The following is a 20,464-nucleotide window of genomic DNA, read 5'->3' as shown; positions in this document are numbered from 1 at the left end:
GAGCTGGACTTCACGGAAACTGAAAAGCTTTACTCTGGGAAAGGCGGTATCAAGAGAATGAGAAGACACAGACTGGGATAAAAAGCCACACATTTGATAAAGGACTGTCATCCAAAAATGCACAGAAAGGAGTTCCCATCATGGCGCCGTGGTGAACGAATCCGACGAGGAACCATGAGGTTGCGGGTTCGGTCCCTGGCCTCGCTCAGTGGGTCAAGGATCTGGCGTTGCCATGAGCTGTGGTGTAGGTCGCAGACGCGGCTCGGATCCCACGTAGCTGTGGCTCTGGCATAGGCCAGTGGCTACAGCTCCGATTAGACTCCTAGCCTGGGAACCTCCAAATGCTGTGGGAGCAGCCCTACAAAAGGCAAAAAAAAAAAAAAAAAAAAAAAAATAGAGACAAAAATGCAAAGAGGAGTTCCCACTGTGGTGCAGTGGGTTAAACATCCAGCCTTGTCACAGCTGTGGTGTTGGTCGCAGCTGCAGCTCTGATTCAGTCCCTGGCCTGGGAACTTCCATAGGCCCCACATGCAGCCCAAAAAGAAAAAAAAAAAAAAAAAGAATAAACTAATGGAAATGAAATTTTAAAAATATCGTTTGCCAGAGCATCAAAATATCAAACACCCAGGAGGAGCTGGAACCGAGGGTGTGTGAGACCCGTTCACTGAAAACTGGAAACAGGGCCAAGAGCAGTTTTAAAGGACCTCAATTCGTGTTCCTGGGTAGGAGCTCATGTCTTACCGGCATGGTTTTCACTGTCGTAACTTGACACAGAGATCGAGTACTGGGCCCACCGAAACCCCAACACGCTATTCGGAAGACGTAGAGGAATGACTCTGAAATTTGCATGGAGACTGAAAAGACCCAGGAGGGAAAGTCCGTCTTTAAAAGGGAGGAGGAAATCGGAGGACACGCGCCCTGGATTTCACGGCTCTCTCTGAAGCAGACGAATTTAAGTCGGCGTGGTGTGGACACAAGGACAGCTAAATTCAACATGGAAACGGAGCAGAGAGGCCAGGGGGCCTGGGCCTGTGGTCACCTGGCAGAGGGGCTACATCAGTCGCACAAGAAGGAAAGTCTGTTTGACCAACATTGGCACAACTGGGTATCCGTCTGGGTACAAATGAACCTTGACCCTGCTCCACGCCGCACACGAAGTCAACACGAGCTGGGTCATAAAACTCAACATAAAACCTGACACCATAAAGCTTCCAGAAGAAAACACAGGGGGGCATCTTCAGACCTCAACGCGGGCAAAGGGTTTCTGGGAGGAGCCAAATGGCACAGACCACAAACCGAACACGGCGACAGATAGGACTTCAAAAGTAGGACGTCGGACCCGCTGGCCCTCTCGGCCCCTGTGCTGCTCACGGCCGCACAGTGAGTGCCTGGCTCACCCCGTCGCTGCATCTCTCCGGGGCCCCGTGGGGCAGACGGTCTCTGGTCTGCTTGCCCCCCTCCCCCCAGTGCCCGACGCTGTGCCCAGCCGGCACCTGGGTGAGCGACAGGGTGGAGCCAGGCCAACCCCCACCCTAGACAAAGTCACAGGACTGCCTGTCGTGTGTCCCTGCACAAGAGGGGGGCCCTCCCCCGCACCCCCTGGAGGGCCTTAGGACCAGCGAGGACCAGGAAACGGGGACAGGACGATGGCTGCGACTGCCTGACGGTTACCCTGGCCTGTTCGAGACCAGAGGCTGGCCTGTTCTGACACTTCCTAGGAAGGGGAGGCTGGGGGGTCCTGGCACCGGCAGAAACCCCAGGGAGGGGCAGGAGTGAAGGGCCAGAAGGTCAGAGGGAGTAGGCAGAGGAGGGGGAGGGGCTGGGGGTGGGGAGGCCCGTGAGGGTCTCTGCTGCACAGTTGAGGGCCCAGTGGTCTCGGGGCTGCACCCCCAGACTTTCAGTCCTGGCTTGTGCTCCCGGCCATGAGGGCGCCCAGTCCCGTGACCCTGTGGGCCGAGGGGCTTCCGGGGGGAGGAGCTCCGTGAGGGTGTGCTTGGCAGGTTCAGGAACCGGGGCCCCAGCGTGCAGTGAAGGGGCCCAGCCCAGCGACGTAGCCCCACAGCCCCACCTCCGTTTCCCTGAGCGCCCCCTGCAAGGGTGGGTCGGGGTGCAGCAGTGCCTTCCTGCCAGCCTCCTCCGAGGGCCCTCCCCCACACACACCGAGGACAGACAGATAACCAGCCGCTTCTTTATTAAACATTCACAGAAGGCCAGTGGCCGGTGGGGACTGTGGCCCATGGGGGGCTGAGCCCAGGAAGCCGCGCTGGAAGAAGTGCTGCCTGGAGCTGGGCAGCTTCCCTGTCCTGCCCGCCCCCACCGTGCCCGGGGTGGGCAGCGGCTGCCCTGCCCACAGGCCCGCCCCTCCTTGCAAAGTCAGTTTGCTCCTGGGCCCCCACCCCCAGTCCCCGGGTGGGCGTGGGACAGGCCACCAGGTCACAGCTTGTGCCGGGGGCAGTGCTGCAGGGCCTCCCGCAGGGCCTCGATGACTCGGTCCACGTTCTCTCGGGTGGCATTGCAGCCCAGCAGGCCGATCCGCAGCACCTGCGGCAGGGCGGGCACAGCGTCAGCCTGGCCGCGCCCGCGGCGGGCGCCGAGCTGGGGGCCCCCGGGTGGAGGAAGGGGGCAGGAGGGCACGCTCTGCAGAGATGGCCCTGTACCATCCCCGGGTTCCAAGAAGAGTGTTCCCTTCCTGCCACTGGCTGTCCCCACCCTCAGCTGACCGCTCCGTGCGGTGCAGAACCCAGCTTTGCTGTGGGGCCGGCAGCCTCGTCTCTGGGCGCCCAGAGCAGCAGGCCCCCCTCACCTTCCCCAATGAGGGCCCAAGGCCGCCCGTGATCTCGATGTTGAAATGGTCCATGACATAGTTGACGATGTCTCTCCAGTCATAGCCGGCAGGTGCCACCACGGTGGTGACAGTGGGCAGCCGCAGCGCCTGCAGGATGGGCCAGGCTCAGCCACCTCAGGACGGCCGCTCCACCTGCCCTGGCCTGGCCAGCGTGGCCCTGGCTCTGGAGGGCAGGTGTAGGCGAGGGAGAGGCCCCAGGGGGGCGAGGGAACCGCTTCCCCAGCAGCCATGCCCACTAGCTGGTGCCCAGGACGGGGCTTCCAGCCTTCAGGGACCCCTCCCTGTGTGGTGGGGGCTCTGGGGAGAGTGGGGACATCTCTTGGGTGTCCTAAGAGCCAGCAGCCAGGAAAGTGTGGCTGTGTCAGTGACGCCACCCCCAGCCCCTCTGCCTGGCCCAGGACTGTCCCTGCCCCCACCAGGACCCCTACATCCACCTAAATGGGGCTGGGCGGGAGCTCCCCCTCCCTCACCCTCTGCCCCTCACCGGATCCTTCACAAAAGCTGCAGGCCCAGCCCTGCAGGCGTCTGTGCAGGTACGCGGTGGCTTCCTGGTGCTGCCGCCAGCTGTTCTCCAGGCCCTGGAGTGGGGACAGGACACTGGCTGGGCAGGGAGAGGGGGTTCCTTCTCCCCAGAGAGAAGCTGGCTCGCTTCCATGGCGGCGGCACCTTCGGCAAGGGAGGGGCCCCTGGCCTGGGCTGGACCCCGAACCCCTCTGGAGCCCCCGATCCTCCAGCTCCAGGCCCTGGCTCTGCCTCAGGGGCCGGGTGATCTCGTCTGGGTCTGGAAGGGGGTGCGGCTGGACCAGCCCCTGGGGGGGTGCTGAGCCAGGGGTGGGGAGCTGGCTGGGGGGCACAGAGGCTTCTGCCCCTCCCTGCCTCCTGTCCTCCCACCCTGACCCCCCACCCCACAATTCACAGCCCGGGGAGCCGCCTCCCCTGCCCCTCAGCTCACACCTGTGCCCGTCTTCACAGCCCGCCCCACGTGTGCAGCTGCTTGACCTCTCAGCCTCGCACCTGCCCGGTGGAGCCCGGCCTGTGGAGGACCGGGGGCAGCCCGGGGGGGGGGGGCCTCTGCCTGGGCTCTGGGCTGGCAGCTGGCAGTGCCCCCGGCGGCCGTCCTGGGGGGTGTTTCCTGGCCTGGACAACGCTCGGCCTCTTGTGTCCCAAGAGTGTGGACATTGCACTGGGCAAAGACACCTCCCAGTCACAGTCGCACCAGCTGTCCCGCTTGGCTCCAGTCCGCACCCCGGGCGCTGGCAGTGGCGGAGGGAGCAGCCTTGCTGTCTGAACTTGGTCTCACTCGACACCCTGACCCGGGCCCCACGGCCTGGCCTCACCTGCTCGGCCAGCAGGGCCAGGCTCTCTCTCAGGCTGTACAAGCCGATGACGGGGAGGGTGTGGTGGTACCTGGAAGGCAGGACGGGGCTTGGTCCAGGTCGCCGGGCGGGCCCTGGGCAGCGGTGGCTCTCTCCCAGCCCCCCTGGGGTCAGGTTGTCCGACGGGCAGTCCCCGCCCAGGATGTGCTGTCCGGCTGGGCCGTTAGACGCCGCTAGAAGGGCCGCCAGGCCTGGGGAGGGCGAGGCTCCCAGAAGGGACATGGGTGGGGCTGCGGCGGGAGGCTGGCAGCCCTGGAGACCGGGGGCTGGCTCCCACCCTCAGTCCCTGCGCCCCTGCCATGCCTGCTGGGTGGGCACAGTTCCTGGTGTCCCTGTCCCCATGTGGGGCATAAGGAGCCTTGGGATATGGCCGAAGTCACCTCACAGAGAGCCCCTGTGTCCCCTGCTCCTTTCCGGAGCTGTGTAAGCCGAGGCCCAGGCCTGGGAAGGGGCGTCAGGCCAGGTCCAAAGTGCCTGAAGGGGCGCTGTGACTTCCGGAAGGAGAGGGCCCAGGGAAAGTGGGGTGGGGGCTGTGCCCGGGGGCCTGGGAGGAAGGGGAAGGCCCCGCTGGGGGCACTGATGGCCTGAATGCGGGCGGATCCTGGGCTTCAGCTGGGGTGTGGGGGCACGAGGGTGGGGGCTCCCCTCCCTTAGCACCCCTCCCCTCCCCCTCTATCCCCACCCCCTCCCTGCTATTCCCCTCCCCCTCCCTGTCTCCCCCCACCCCCTCCCTGCCCAGCCCCTCCCTCCCTCCCCTTACTTCCTGGGCTTGTCATCGCAGCCCCAGAAGTTGGCCAGCCACTTGATGTCCAGGTTGAAGGAGACGGGCTTGGTCTTCCGCGTGTAGATCTTATTTCTGCGGGGGAAGCAGCAGCCTGAGTGATCCCGGATCTCGCAGACGCGAGAAGAGGGAGGGCCCCAGGCCCCCCGAGTCTGTGCTCAGGCCCTGTGGCTGTGGGCCCCCTGCCTCTTTCCTCCAGCCAGAGAGAGGGGGGCCGGAAGGCCTGCGGGTGCCGAGTTCAAGCGCATAAGTGACAGAGGGGCCTGTCGGAGGAAAGCCCCTTGGGAGCCTGTTGGGAAACAGGAAAGTTTGAAGAGAGCCTCCACCACCTGTCTCCAGACTGCTGTTCTGTCCTCCAGAGCCTGGGCCCGGCTCCCTCCGACTGGCCCCACAAACCCCGGAGTCCCAGCTGGCAGGAGCCAACCCTTTCTTTTTTCCCTTTCTTTCTTTCTTTCTTTCTTTCTTTCTTTCTTTCTTTCTTTCTTTCTTTCTTTCTTCCTTCCTTCCTTCCTTCCTTCCTTCCTTCCTTTCTTTCTTTCTTTCTTTCTTTCTTACTCTTTCTTACTCTTTCTTCCTTCCTTCCTTCCTATCAGCCGCAACCGTGGCACACGGAGGTTCCCAGGCTAGGGGGCTAATCAGAGCTGTAGCCACCGGCCTATGCCACAGCCACAGCCACAGCAGATCTGAGCTGCGTCTGCGACCTACACCATAGCTCGCAGCAACTCCAGATCTTTAACCCACGGAGCGAGGCCAGGGATCAAATCTGCGTCCTCATGGATACCCATGGTCAGGTTCATTTCTGCTGAGTCATGACGGGAACTTCAGATCCAAGTCTTTAATCTCCGCCTTCTGCGGCCGTCTGGGCTGAGTTCAGGGCTTTGGGACAAGGACAGACTCCTTGGTTTGTCTCCAGTCTGAAGTCAAGGGGGACGAGGATGCTCTCCGCCACCAGGGCCCTGCTCTGCCCCCGACGGGGTCTTCCTCCAGGTGCAGGGCTGGTCCCGTATTTCACATGGACGAAATGCGCAGACGCAGCAGTCACGCCACCCCAGGTCTTCCCTCGGATCCTTTACTGTGTCGCGCGTGGAACCGCACCTCGCATCTGTCTGGCCCACCGTGGCTCAGTGGGCTAAGAACCCACTGGGGGAGTTTCCGTTCCGCTCTGACTGGTAACCATGAGGATGTGGGGTAGATCCCTGGCCTCGCTCAGTGGGTTGGGGATCCAGCGTTGCCCTGAGCTGTGGCGTGGATCACAGGCACGGCCTGGATCCCACGTTGCTGTGGCTGTGGCGTGCGCCAGCAGGCAATTAGACCTCTAGTCTGGGAACTTCCAGATGTTGCACATGTGGCCCTAAAAAGGAAAAACAAATCTGTCCATGTATCTTTGTTTCAACAATTTGAACGTAGGGCAAGCACGCTTATGCTCAACGTTTAATAGTGAGATTTACGCGTAATTAAAAAAAAATAGTGTACTGATTATAAAAATGGCAGAGGGGAGCCTGAGCCTGGGGGCTCAGGACTGAGGCCTCACCTCTTCAGAGGCGACTGCAGCCCTGGCGGAGAACCCGTGAGGCTGGGGTGCTCCTGCGGAGCCTCTGGGGCAACCGGACAGCCTCCCCCAGCCGGGCCTGCCCTCCCTCTCCTCCCCCAAGGCCTGGGCGCCTCGGCTCTCGGGCCGAATGCAGCTCTTCTCCAGAAACTCCGGTGGGAGCAGATCGCCCCCCCGCCCCCCCAAGCTCGGGCCTCAGGCATCTTCTGGACCGTCTGACAGCATCCCCGATGTCCTACAGCCAACGGCTTTCCTGACCTCACCTCACGTGGCTCTGTTTGCTAAAAGCACCGTCTGTCCCTGGGGGCAGCTCATGGTAACGGCGGCCTATGTGGCCGGTCCCCAGCGCCCCCCCCCGGCCTGGTGCAGGGGACACCGGGGCTACAGCGGGAGAAGGGGGCCTGTGCCGGACCCAGGGACCAGCTCCTGGATCAGCGCCCAGACTCTGAGCCCGGGGTGGGGACGCAGCGGGCCGGCCCTGGCCCTGTCCTTGGCTTGAGGCCTGGGAATTGCTGGAATGCCAGGCCCTGCGCCCTGTACCTAAGCCCGGCTCTGTGAGGAGCAGCTTCCGGAGGCCAGCCTGGCCAGGCCGCCCCCCACGCGTGGCCTCCACGTGCCCTGGAAAGCCTGAGCTGCCACACGGTGCGGCCAGGGACCTGTCCGGGCTGGCGGGAGCTCTCCAGAGGCTCTCTGAGCGTGGCGAGGCGGCCCTCCCTCCCTCCCCGGCGTCCAGCCCCGATGCACGTCCAGTGGGGCCGGGGGCTGGGCTCACTCACCGGGCCTTGTCACTGAAGGAGATGAGCGAGGTGCCTGGAGGGGCGTTCAGGACCTTCTGGGAGCCAGAGTACAAGACGTCGATGCCTGGGGCGGGGGGGCGCAGGCTCAGGGGGCCGTGCCCCGTGCAAGGGAGGGGCCGCAGGGAAGGGGGCACCCGGAGGCTGGCAGAAGTTGGGGGAACCCGGGCCCACCGTGCAGTGGATGTGGGGAGTGGGGGACAGCGTCGTGGGACTAGACCCTTAGCTGGGGGCCTGACGCTTTCCCAGGTGGACTGGGTCCCTGACGGGGTGGGAAGGGCTGGGGGTGGCGGTGGGGGGCGCAGAGGCCGAGGAGCCGTCTCAACGGCCCACACACCAAGCTTCCCATTAACCGACACAAACCTGAGGACACTAACACTGCGGGCAGCAGCAGGGCTGGGAGGACAAAGGCCCAGGGTTGGAATCAAGCCCTGCCTCCCCTCCGACTCCCTGAGGGTGGGGACCTGCGGGGACAGTGCACCCAGGAGTGTGGACAGGTGGACCCAGAACGTTCTTCCAGCTCATGGCCACAGCCATGGGGAGACCGAAGGTCTGCGGATAGGAAGGGTGACCTGGGGTGGGGCCGGGGCCACGGTGAGGCCTCCCGAGCCTGGCCCTGCTGCTCTGCGGCCCGGGGCCTTGGGCTGGAGCCTCCTCGCCCTGCTTCTCCCTCCATGGCGGGGCGGCCTGCCTGGAGGCCCAGGGCGGGCAGCCAAGGACAGCCGGGCCATCCTGCTCTGAGTCCCCAGGCCCCTCGCCGTGCCTGCCCTTCCAGAGCAGCGGTGCAGGGTTAGCCCAGAGGTCCTGCCTCCACCGCCGAATCTCCCTGAGCACAGGATTCTTGCAGCGTGAGAGGGGGGCTGGGCCAGGGGAGGCCGTGGGCCCCTCAACAGCCAGGGTGGATGCGGGCTCCACTCCCGAGGAAGTGCTGGGCACGGAAAGCCTCCCTGGGCTGGCCTGCGGGCGACCCTGACAGCAGGGCTCCCTGCAAGCGAAGGGCAGCTGGGAAACTGAGGCCCAGCTGGACCAGGGATAGCCCGGTCCTTGCACCTGCTTGGCAGGGGTCCCGGCCCTGCTCCCCGCCCCACCCTAGGGCTTGAGCGCCTCTCCAAATGCTTCCCCTGGAGAAGGCCCCTCCCTCCCGCCCTCACGTCCCCACCTGACAGCGCAGCAGAAACCCGGGTGTCAGCTCATGGGCCCTATCCTGCCCCCAGGCCTTGTGGGGACGGGCCCGGACCCCGTGTGCTGCTGCTGGACTCGAGGCACCAGCGCAGGAGGGAGGCCTCGCAGGGAGGCCTCTGACCCTCAGTGCCCACAGGCGGACAGGGGTTGGGGTGTCCTTACCCTGCTGGTCCATGTAGACGGGGGCCCCACCCAGGGATGCCACCGAGTCCACCAGGAGCAGGCACCTGTACCTGGGGGGAGGGGCAGCCGAGAACAGGAGGGGCTTCAGATGCTCGGACCAGCTCTGCGTCCGAACCAGGGTGAGACCCCCCTCCCCGAGGGCAGAGTGGGTGTCACCTCGGGGCCTCAGGGAGTCAGGGCCCAACAACTTGGCCCAGGACCCCCCTCCGCGGCAATGGTGAGGGCCAACCCTGCAGTCTGCGGTCCTGGGGGCCGGCTGGGTGCTCTGCACACTCAGACTCAAGCCTTTGTGAGGTCCAGGGACCAAGGGGCACAGGGCTGGGCCTTTCTCTGCCAAAGCCCACTGGGCAGAAGCAGACCCTGCGGGCACAGAGTCCAGAAACGGCCTGAGCTGGAATCTCTGACTCTCCTCCAGCTTCACGTTTTCTTGGCAAAAAAGGCACAGGGTGACCCAGGCAGACCTATGACATCCCTGGATGACACCTGTGAACTTGCCTCCCAGGGAAAACCCTGGGGCGGGTTGTCCTGGGGCTGTGCCCAGTGGCCCCGTGTGGACGGCAGCCCTGCCAGGGAGTTCCTCCCTCTCCCTGCGGGTCAGCTTTCAGCGCAGGCCCGCCGCTCTCAGGAGGGAGCCCCCGAGCAGGGATGGGGAGCCTGCGGAGGCGGCTCTGGGATCTTGGGGCGGCAGGGGGCAGGCCCGCGTGGGCCCTAGGACCAAGGCTGCAGGCAATGAGAGACACCTGCTCCTCTCAGCTGGGGGGTCTACCCCGCCCTGGCACGGGCAAGAGGACCTGCAGCCCACACCACTCGACAGGTGGGGTGTCATGACAGAACAGGGAGCTGGGCCTCGCTGGTTGCTCCTGGGCTGGAGGGACCTGCCAGGACCCTTTCACCCCCCAGCCCCATCCCCAACCTGGCTCTGAGCTGTGCTTGACTCCGCCCCCAAGACAGGCTTACCTGTGGGGACAAGCTCACCTGAGGGACAGGCTCACCTGTGACAGAGCTCCCCATAGCCATCGAGGGGCTGCAGCACACCGCTAGAGGACTCTCCCTGGGTCAGGAACAGCAGCACGGGCTTGTGCTGGGCCAGGGCCTGAGAGGCGACAGCCGTGGGCAGAGCCATGGGGGGAGGGCCTCCCCCGCAGGCCGGGCCCTCCTAGGAGGACTTGTCCCTGTGAGAGCGGGGCACCCCCTCCCGTGGAGGGTGTCCCTCCCTCCGGATGGCTCGATCTGGGCAGCGGGACCGGGACGCCCTCCAGCCCTCTGGGCGGTGCCTGTGCTGCGGTGGGGGCGGGGCAGCCCAGCTCTGGGGGGACTCGCTTGTGGAGACTGAGCCAGAGTGGCCCCAGCCTCCCAGTCCATCCTGCGGGGGCCGAGGGGAGGGCAGCTGCGTCGGGGTTGGTTGGGACGGACCTCACCTGACGGGGAGGTGCCAGCACCCCGAGAATCAGGGCACGTCCCCCGCCTCTTGCCTCCAGCCCCTCTACTCCTGCCCAAAGCCTGGCCCCTGACTGTCTCCCTGCCAGGCAGGACCCTCCCTGGCAGGCTTCCCACCTGCTCCCAGGTGTGGAAGCGCTGAGCCCACCCAGCCGACGGGCCCCTCCCTGGAACCCACCATACCTCCTCCACCTCCTGCAGCGTGAAGTGGCTTCCAGGGTCCTTGATCATCGGGTGCACGTGAGCCCCTGCAGTCAAGGGCAGAGTGAGTGGTGGGAACTCGCCCTGGGAACCCGTGTTGGGGACGGTGGCCGTGCCCACAACAGCCCGCAGCACGCCCCATGGGAGCCCCTGTTGGGGATGGTGGCCGTGCAGAGCAGGTGCCCTGTGAGAGCTGCCCACACCAGCCCCCAGCCGCTGCCCAGGAGAGGAAGGAGCAACGTGCTCGGTAAAGTCAGGCTTCCAGGTACTCTGGACGGGAGCCCGTCACTCAGCTCCACTGTCCCCTCCAGGGCCACCTTCCTTGAGCCCAGCCAGGCTGGGCACACTGGTCCTGGCAGCCCTCTCCATGTGGGAAGTAAAGGAGCATATACGGGGCTATCTGACCAGATCTTCCCATCAGGGTTGGCCTCAGAGGGGCCACAGCGTTTGATGAATGACTGAATGAAAGAATGAAAGGACAAGGGAGGGCACGACCAGGCTTCGCCCTCTTTGAGGGCCGGGGGTCCAGGAAGGCGGGCTCTGGTCCCGCCCCCTCCCTCTAGCCCCTGCAACGCCCCAGAGTTATGTGTAGGAGGCAGCGAGGCCCTAGGATTGGGGAGCAGGGGGGCGCTGCCCAGGCCTGAGGTCCACCTGGGGTCACCACCTCTGCCCAACCCTGGCTCCCCTGAAAACTGGTGGGTAGACTCGGGGGGCCCAGGGAAGGGTCAGGACCCCCTCGGGCTGTCTGGGGTTGTCCATTAACCAGGCCCAGCATGCTTGGGTGTGGAACTGACCGGGCAGGGGCACTGGGCTGTTTCCAAACCCAGAATCAATGATTAAACCCAGCACGCACTCTGGCTTTTGACTTTTGTTTCTCTCTTGAAAAAATGGCACTCTGGAAGTGGACATCCCGGCCGTCTACCTCCAGTATTTCACAGCTCCAGAAACAGAGGTGTTTCTGAGATTTTGAGGGGTGAGAGCTTCTGAAACCCTGTCCCGTGAGGTGGCCCTGGAGGTGGTCCCTGGGGACCTTGGAGAGCTGCGGGGGACTCTCGGGGTTTGTGCTGAGACCAGGGCAGCCCTGCAGTGCCACCCCCCCACCCCCCAGCGCCACAGGCTCCCCAGATTCTGGAGAGTAGGGGACAGACAGGGGTCCTTAAGCACCCCGATGCCTGCTTGGAGGAGGTGGCAGGTTGGTGGGGAGGCAGAGATGCTCGCCTGGGGAGGGGCCGAGGTTGGCACCTGGGTGGGGGCTTCCAGCGTTCCCAGGGGAGGAGGGAGGCCAAGCCCCCTGCCCCGTCTCTTACCGATGCGCTCCCCGATGTCCTGGGCCCGCTGCCCCCAGATGCCGTTGACCCCGACCAGGAAGGAGTCCTGCGGCTCCAGGAGGTTGGACAGGGCGGCCTCCAGGGCGCAGTGCCCCGAGCCCTGATGGCCAGCGTCAGGGCGTTCCTGGTCTGGAAGGCGTACTGGATGCCTTGCTTGATTTCGTCCATGATCTGGGGGCGGGGGGCACGCAGGTCAGGAGCAGCCCCGCTCCCCGCCCCGGCGAGGACGCCGCTCCGGGGGGCCAGGCCCTCGGGGGCCTACCTGGAACATCTCCTTGTGCATGTGCCCTATCATCTGCTGCCCGCCCGCCGCCAGGACGCGCGGGGACAGGTTGGAGGGGCCGGGCCCCAGCAGGAGCCGCCTGGGGATGGACAGGGGCTTGCGCAGGGCCGCTGGGGGGGGCACCAGCAGCTGGTGGGAGGCCATGGTCCTCACCCAACCTGCCGCCTTGTGCCCCAGGGTGGCGCTGGCCGCGCTCAGGGCCCCGAGCATCTCCCAGCAGGCCGCGCGCGGCTGGCGTGGGGTGGGCAGGCACGGGGTGGCCGGGAGGCGAGGCCTGGCACCGGGCTTCCGCTGCAGCTGCTGCCTTTCGCTGTGCGCTGCTGTCTCCCGTCCAGTTATCAATGCTCGTCCAACATGTGAGGGCCTGGCAGCGGGGGTGTTGACCCCTCGGTGGGGGAGGAGGAGCCATCAAAGTCCAGTCAGCGGAAAACAGCGCTGGGCGAGCTGTCCCCTGCCCTTCGCCCCCTCCTCCTGGCTCCGTGTTGCCGTCCCAGGTGGATGCCCAGCCCAGTGCCTCTTGCTGAGCTCAGGGGCCGTGACGTTTTTCTTGGTGCCCCAGAGAGCCAACATCTCAGGCTTGGCAGGCCTGCGGGCTGTTTTCAAACTTCTCAATCCTGCTGCGGTGCCAAAGCTGTAATAAGGGTGTGGCCCTGTGCTGAGGAAACTTTATTGACAAAATAAGCAGTGGGCCACATCTGGCCCTGGGGCCGTATTTTGCTGACTGTGGCTTTGCTCCTGGAAAGACTCACTTTAGAAAACATACGTGCCCCACGCGCGTAAACACACACACACCCACAGAGGACGTGCTTATGCCCAACCTTTCGGAGCAAGTGTTTCCTCTGCCCCCTGCCCCCCTCCCGAGGGCCTGCACCCCCAGAATCGAGGGGGGCTGGCTGGGAAGTCACAAGGCAGGTGGGATGAATGCCATCAGGACGCAGGACTGTGGTGACCTGGGAAGGCGGGGGCGGGGGGAGGCTGCGCTGGAGTGACCCGGAGAGGGAAGATCTGGGTGCCCTTGGGTGGCCCCACGCCTCTTGCAGGTCTCAAGCACCTGGTGGGCGCTGGCTGGGGCTTCCTGCTCCATGTTGGGGATCTGAAGCCTGGGCCGCAGTAACCAGGGGGGCGAATGGGCTCCTCAGAGCCTTCGGCCATGTCCCCATGGCCTGCGTGTGACCTTCTCCCACGGAGACTCGCTCCTCAGCTCAGCAGGGCCCCTCCCGTTCCCTTGTTGCTGGTGTCCCGGGGCCGCAGGGACTCATGAGCTTTAGCCAGGCTGGACCGTCACGGCCTGAGCACCGGAGCGCCTGCTGAGAGGAGGATGGAAGTGAGGCGGAGGGGAAGGCTCCGCTGATGGGCAGAAAGCAACTCAGCGTGGCACCAAGGAAGGGGCGAGACGTGGCCCAGGCCCAAGGCAGGCACGCCATGCCACCGCTTGGCACGCTCCCAGCTCCCTTGCCAGGCCCTCACTCCGGCCAGCACCCGGTCTGGCTGCTCCAGTGATGCAGAGAGAGCAAGAAGAGGAGCGGAAGCCTTCCTGGCAGCCGGCAGGTGGCAGAGCCAGGTGGCAAGGGACTGGGGTCTACACAGCCTCCTGGGCGCTGATCAGAGATGCCCAGAGGGCACGAGAGCCTGGAGGAGGGAGGAGCCCAGGGGCTGCCAGGAAAAGATCCAGGGAGAGGGCAACAGAGCTGGGCCAGCGGGGTTGCACAGGCCTGGCAGGCCGAAGGAACAGCAGGCCCTGGGCACAAAGGTAGGGGCGCTGCCCAGCCTGGAGGCCTGGCAGGAGAGGGCTTTGCAGACCCCCGACTGAGCGGTGGCCTCAGGTCCTCCCCCATGGCGTCCATCTGTGCCCTCTGGGCGTCTGGAGCCAGACGCGGCTGGGGCTGACCTGCCATGACAGACCCGTAGCTCTGTCCACCCGGGCAGCAGCCCCAAAGGGCAGCCCTGGCGGCTCAGCTCTCGCCCTTTCTCCTTCTCAGTGGCTGAGCCGTTGTGCTCTCGCCCACCCTCCACCCTCCTGGACCCCAGCTCACTGCCCACTACCTCCCAGGCCACAGGCGCCCCCACTCCAGTCTGACGAGGGCATCTGTGCCTCTGCAGGAGCTGTGCCCTCGGCCTGGAGGGCTTGTGCCTCCTTTGCTTGGCCCTCCTGCCCCTCCCTCAGAGCAGGGGCCAAGCCTGGCGGACCTGTCCCCTCTGGAGTTCTCGGATGCCTGTCCCACATGCCACACACCCCATGGGTCACCCTGCCCATGTACAGCCTTGGGCAGGATCCTGCTTCACGCAGCACTGGTGGGTGGCCAGCGCGGCACAGGAGGGCGGGGGAAGCCTGGCCGGGGCTGGCCGACCTGTCCTGGCCTGGGGGTGGGTGGGTGCAGCCCAGGGAAAGCAGGAGGTGTGCTTTGTTCCCAAACGGGGAGGTCCTGTGCTGACACCACCACGGGGGAGCTGTTGCAATCCAGAGGGCGTTCCCGCGGCCAAGAGCAGAGCCGCTGGCCACTGACGACAGTGGACAGCACGCCAGGTAACCGACCTCTGTCCTTAGAGCCCTGGTGATAAGGGCCACCTGGCCAGGTGGGCCAGGCCATTGCAGCCTGACGCAAAGGTCAGCAGCAGCACCTGGTAGCTCCGTGAGGACCAGCCAGCTCATACCCTGCCACCTGGCGGGGCCCTAGGTCAGCGGCCACGGGGCCCTGGGTGGGGGCGTCCAGACCAGCACTGGGCACCTGCCCTGCCCGCAGGCGGGCCCTGGTCCAGCCCCCCGTGCACCAGGGCTGTCCTAGCGCTCCAGTCGGTGGTGGAGTCCACTGACTACTGCCTGCCACACCGTGCCACACACTGAGTCTGCTTTTCACATTGAACTTGCGGTTTTCCTTAGTTGACGTGAGAAGCACGAAGGATTGTTTGCCTGGAGGTCTGCACCCCACTGCGCCCCAGAGCAGGGCTGTGAGGGCAAGTGGGTACCATCTGCTCCCTTGGCGCCCAGGCAATGGCCTTGTCTGCCGGCTCTCGTGGCTTCTCATCCTTTCTGCCCGCCGGGGTCTCCAGGAGGCTCTGTTTCAAACCGACGGCTAAAGCCAGCTTGTCCTGCCACCCCAGGTGGGAGGAGACTATCAGATGCCCAGCACTCATTTTCTCTCGGGCAGCCCACCAGGTCCCGGGTGGGGAGGAGCTGGCCTGAGACCCGCAGTCTCACCCCAGGGGGAGTACCCCAGGGTGCTTGGCTTCAGGGCGTCCGGGTGCAAGGTGCCTGGCCAGGCCAACGCCTGGAGCGGTCTCTGCTGGGACGCCGCATCCTGGGTGTCTGTGTAGTTGTGCCCTGGGAGGTGCCACGGGCCCAGGTTTTTGACGCCACCTACTCCCACCCCAGCCCTACCACGTTAATGCTGCTTCCTCGCGGTCACGGCGCCCCGGGCGCAGGACACCGGGCCTTCAGTGGGAAGGCTGCTGCTGCGGCAAAGGGCCGGGAACCCAGCCAGGGCGTGGCCCCGCTCTGCCGTGGGTCCCCGGCCACGGCCACAGGCACGGCTCATGTGCCTTGTCCCCACAACAGCGACGGCCTGCGCGGGCACCCCACCTCCAGGCGCTGAGCGGGCAGCAGGCAGACAAATCGGTGGCACAGTGAGTGTGCTTCAGGAAAGCCCAGCTTCCGGGGCTCCCGAGCCGCCCGCTCTGTGGGTCGAGATCCTCAGGGCCTCGTGGGGGCTCCGCCCTCTCCCGTTGGGTCCCTGGGGCGCTGCGTCATTCCTAATGTGACAGTTGTGACAAACCAGAGAGGAGGCAGTGCTCCCCACTCAGGAGCCTCATGCCTGCCCGAGAAGTGGGAGCTCTGGCCAGGCCGCGTGGAAGCACCCTCCGGCCTGTGCCCTGCGGGGCAGCTGGGTGCCCACTGGCCGAGTTTACCAAGACGTGGAGATACTTGAAGCAGCTTTCATAATTTCATGTTTGGGGGTGTCTCCCACTGGCATGACTTCTAACCCAGCAGGGTCTCGGTCTGCAATCGCCCAGGGCACCCCAGCCTCTCCACCCCCACCCAGAAAGTGGCCACTCGGTGTCCTGTCTGCAGACCTCGGTGGATGACAGGGACCATGCAGCTGTCTAGCTGGCCCTCCTGAGGCTGTGAACCAGCCCCATGTGGGGGGCTCGCCCAGGGCCCACGGCTGGACGGGCAGGACCAGCCGTCTTTCCAGCCGCCGCCCTCTGGCCGGGACCTGCGCCTCCTTAGCTTGTCTGAGCACCAGTACTGGGCCACCTGCCGTCCCCAGCTCTGTGCCTCCAGGGCTGCACACAGGCCGAGGGCACTCTGCCCCCAGAGGCCTGGGAGGCAAAGGGGTGTCCAGGACCCCAGATCCGCCAAAGCACTGCCCGTTCCCTGTCACCCTCCCAAGCTGAGGGTGCTCCGGGAGGTGCCCTGCCCAGGCTGATGAGGCTGACACATGGGGGCCTCCGAGGGCAGCCGGGCCTCAGGATGCAGAGTCTCAGGGACTCTTCAAGGCCCTCGCAAACTTGAGGACCCCCCCCGACACCAGGACAGCTGGCATGCTCTCCTCTGAGGTGACCAAGGAAGCCGAGGCAGAAGGCGGGCTGTCCTTACGGAGCAGCAGGACAGACATGCCGGCGGCCCTGCAGGGCCGGGCTGCTGCCCTGTGCCCTCACCACAGCCCTGCTGACAGATTCCTCCGTGGGGCCCGGAACCAGTGCCTTCAGGGGCTGTGGGTTGGGTGGTGCCCCCTGCAGGTTTGTGTTCCAGTCCTCACTCCTGGTGACCCGTGAAAGCCACCTCCTAGTGGGTCACTGCAGATGTGCAACATAAGAGGAGGTCACGCTGTGGCAGGGCGGCCCCACCCAGTGACAGGTGTCGTTATGGGGGCGGGGGGCGCAGGTCCAGAGGGACACCCTGGAGGGCCGCGTGACGACAGAGGCAGACTGGAGAGACGTGACCACAACCCGGGGGGGCCCAGGATGGCCGGCCACCAGCAGAAGCTGGAGAGGCAGGAACCACACTCCTCCAGAGGTTGCCGAGGAGCACGGCCCAGCCCACACCTCAATTTTGGCCCCCAGAACTGGCAGTGCCCACCACCCAGTTTGTGGGGCTCTGTCTCTGCCCCTAGGAAGCTAACACATTGGGGTTTACCTTGGGCTTTGCTGTCAACAGCTGTTAGATGCCCAGGGCTGAGCGCGCGGCACTGCTGCTGGCGTTGGCCGCTGAGCTGCCCATCGGGGTGCCCACTCCCAGCGCCCGTGGCCCCACCCCCAGTGCCCTTGGCCCCGTGGCCCGGGCACAGCCTCTGAGGGCTCCTGGGTGTCTCTTTCACACCCTCGCTCTTGTCCCCAGTCTCACGCCCCCACGGTGGTTGAAACTCCGGTTCCGCTCAGCAAACACACACTGGAAGTTGTTTGGCTTTGTAGCAACTCGGGTGACGGGAAGGCGGCCCCCGGGGCCTCTTGGCGCCTCAGGCTGCCAGCCCCGCCCCAGCTCCGGACACAGCCCAGCTCTTCGGGCAAGAGGGCAAGGGCTCAGCCACGTGCCCTGGGGCTCGCGTCCCCATGGCTCCCACGACCTCAGCGCTTCCTAAACGTCCACTGCCCTAAACTCAGTTGTCTCTGGGGCGGGGGTGGGAGCCGTCGGAGAACCTGCTTCCCGCATGTAACTCCCCTCTCGGGGTCTGGGGGCGGCCCGGGCGCCCTCCCTCCCCTGCTTCTCAGGGGGTGGAAAGGCTGCTGTGTGAGGGGACACTTCGCAGACGTCGTGCGAGTCGGCTGAGCCGGAGGCTGTGGCACACCGGGGGCCTTGGCTGTTCAAATTCAGTGCCTGCCCGGATTTGCTTTTTAAACTGAATGTTAAAACATAAAAGTGTTATGTGCTCACTGGAAATGATTTTACTTAGTTAGTTAGTTAGTTAGTTATTATGTCTTTTTTTTTTTTTTTTTTTTTTTTTTTTAGGGCTGCACCTGAGGCATACGGAGGTTCCCAGGCTAGGGGTCGAATCGGAGCTGCCTGCTACACCACAGCCACAGCCACGCCAGATCTGAGCTGCGTCTGCGAACTGCACCACTGCTCACGGCAATGCTGGATCCTTAACCCACTGAGCGAGGCCAGGGATCAAACCCGCATCCTCACGGGTACTAGTAAGATTACTACCGCTGAGCCACGACAGGAACTCCTGGAAATAATTTTTAAAAGACCAAAATAAATTCACAGCATGTTAAATGCCTGGAAACCCTCTATTACACGAGCCTGTTTATGCTTTCTTGTATTCACACGGCCAGCTTTTCGTCTCTGTCACCGAAATCACTCGGCATGTGCTGGTATTTGAGTGGAGTTAAGGCCAGAGCACCCGTGGTCCCTGATGGAGACAGAACACATTTGACCCGATGCGCGTTCACTCCTGAGACAGCCGGGAGTTTGTCAGACCCTGCTATTCCAAGTGTTTCTTAACAAACGTGAAAATAATGATTTCTTTTCTTTCAAATGCATTTCGCTGGCGTCCAGGAGACTTACAGTGTTGCATGACAACATGTCTGGGGAACAGGTCTGTTTTATTAGCTGCAGCTTAAATCGAATATTTCCCGGAGTTCCCGCTGTGGCTCAGAGGTAACAAATCTGACTAGTATCCATGAGGACAAGGATTCGATCCCTGGCCTCGCTCAGCAGGTTAAGGATCTAGCATGGCTGTGAGCTGTGGTGTGGTTTGCAGACACGGCTCAGATCCCATGTTGCTGTGGCTGTGGTGCAGGCTGGCAGCTTCAGCTCTGATTTGATCCTTAGCCTGGGAACTTCCATATGCTGCGGGTGCGACCCTAAAAAGACCAAAAGAGGGAAAAAAAAAAAAAAAGCACAGTGTTTCTAGAGTGATGTCTTTTCATTGATTTCTGGGAGCTATTTTGCACCTACTGTGAAGAAAAGGGTTAACAGGCAGGCCCACTGCCCCCAGGAGAGGCCCACCTGTAAGGCTGGTCCTGGGCGGCAAGCCCCCGGGAGGGTCCCCAGCAGCCTCGTGGACAAGGGGGCCTCTGTGCCCAGTGAGGCTCGTGCCAGGCGCCACTTCCTCCTGGGAGTCTGGAACCTTCACCAGGCACAGGGGCCCACCACCCGTCCCCAGTACAAGCCCTGGGCGCTGCGTCTCTAACGGGCCTTCCGAGTGGGACAGCGTCTCCCAGGGTGTCACGGCGGGCGGTGGGGAGCTAAGCCTGCCCTGGGCCGGAGGGGCCTGGTCCCCGCCTGGTCCCCACGCGCCTCTTCCTTCTCCTGATACCGCTTTGGATCCGTTCTCTGTCCTGAATCTGGGTGTGAGCGCGTCCTCTGCGGAGTCCGGGGTCCGCCGAGGGAATCAAGCCTGGGGGTGCTCTTGGGGACCCTGACGAAGACGCACAGTTGACTAATTATTACACTGGTTTCCTTCTTGGGCCGCCCCGCAGCATGTGGAGTTCCCAGGTCAGGGATCAAATCGGAGCTGCCGACGCAGCCTACACCACCGCTGCAGCAACAGTGGATGCGAAACCCACCCTGCAGGGCCGGGAAGCCAACCTGCGCCTCGCAGGCAGAGGCGCCGCAGAGCCCGCGGCAGCACAGCGAGAGCTCCCACGGCCGTCTTTTAAAAACTCGGCAGGTTGAGGTTTCCCTCAGCACGGACAACCCTGTGTTGGGCCCACAGTCCGTCCTTTGGTTTCAGCAAACTTCAGCCCCATGTCTTTCCCATCCTGGGAGAGGTTCGGACGTGGCTTCGGTAATTCACCTTTTTGCTTCTATACCATCACCTACTGTGTCTTCTCTGGGTCAGCTGTCGGAGGGTAAATGGTTGTGAGAGGGTGAGAAAGCCCACCGCCTGGGGAGGGGCCATCGTCGCCGCAGTCTGTGGCCTCCGCCGCCCAGGCGGCAGCAGGAAGCACGGCCGAGGTGGGAGCAGGCAGGCGGGCAGGCTCTCTGAATCAGACTGGGGAGAAAGCTTCACTGGCAGCCCCCGGGGAATCCTGGCCGCCCTCTGCGGCCATGACACCTCACAGCAAGCAGGTGCTTCGAGTGAGCCGGGAGAGGAGGTGCCCCTCCTGTGAGCTCCCGTCTGGAGGGCAGAGGGGCCCAAGTGAGAGCGAGGGTCAGAATCCCCAGCCTTTATGGCTCAGCAGGACCGGGGGCGCCCGGGAATCTGCATTTCTGGCAGGCGCTACCGAAACTAAAGCGGATTCCTTAGCATCATCTAATGGTCTGTCTGGAGACGAATTTTCCCAATCGACCGAAAAATAACTTTTGCAGGGTGGTTTGTTGGAGGGGGGATTCAGCCTGGGTCCCGCGTTGCGTGCTGCTGTGTGCACCAGTCTCTTTTAATGGGGGGGCGTCTCTCAGGCCTCGGCGGAAAGTGGCCTCTGGGAAGCTTGTCTGAGAGCAGATCCTGGCTCAGGAGGTCAGGGTGGGGGCTGTGACCCTGCGTTTATTAGAAGCCCCCGGTCGTGGGTCTGAAGCTCTGGGTCTGAAGGCCTTGGCCGGCTGCCCGTGGTCCCTGACCACCC

At 64.1% G+C, this 20,464-nt stretch overlaps 1 protein-coding gene across 1 annotated transcript; it reads right to left on the bottom strand.

The window, feature by feature from the left end:
- AGXT (alanine-glyoxylate aminotransferase) lies at nucleotides 2,175–12,264 on the bottom strand. Its single transcript, XM_003133834.5, is given in 13 exon segments — nucleotides 2,175–2,541; nucleotides 2,804–2,932; nucleotides 3,330–3,357; nucleotides 3,359–3,423; nucleotides 4,183–4,252; nucleotides 4,982–5,077; nucleotides 7,328–7,412; nucleotides 8,690–8,760; nucleotides 9,703–9,803; nucleotides 10,331–10,395; nucleotides 11,656–11,778; nucleotides 11,781–11,847; nucleotides 11,939–12,264. Coding segments are annotated over 13 exon segments (1,239 nt in total). The 5' UTR covers nucleotides 12,170–12,264; the 3' UTR covers nucleotides 2,175–2,433.

The sequence above is a fragment of the Sus scrofa genome, chromosome 15 (genome assembly GCF_000003025.6).
Source record: "Sus scrofa isolate TJ Tabasco breed Duroc chromosome 15, Sscrofa11.1, whole genome shotgun sequence".
Lineage (NCBI taxonomy): Eukaryota > Metazoa > Chordata > Mammalia > Artiodactyla > Suidae > Sus > Sus scrofa.
The sequence above is the reverse complement of the archived record's forward strand: the minus strand, read 5'-3'. Positions and strand labels throughout refer to the sequence as shown.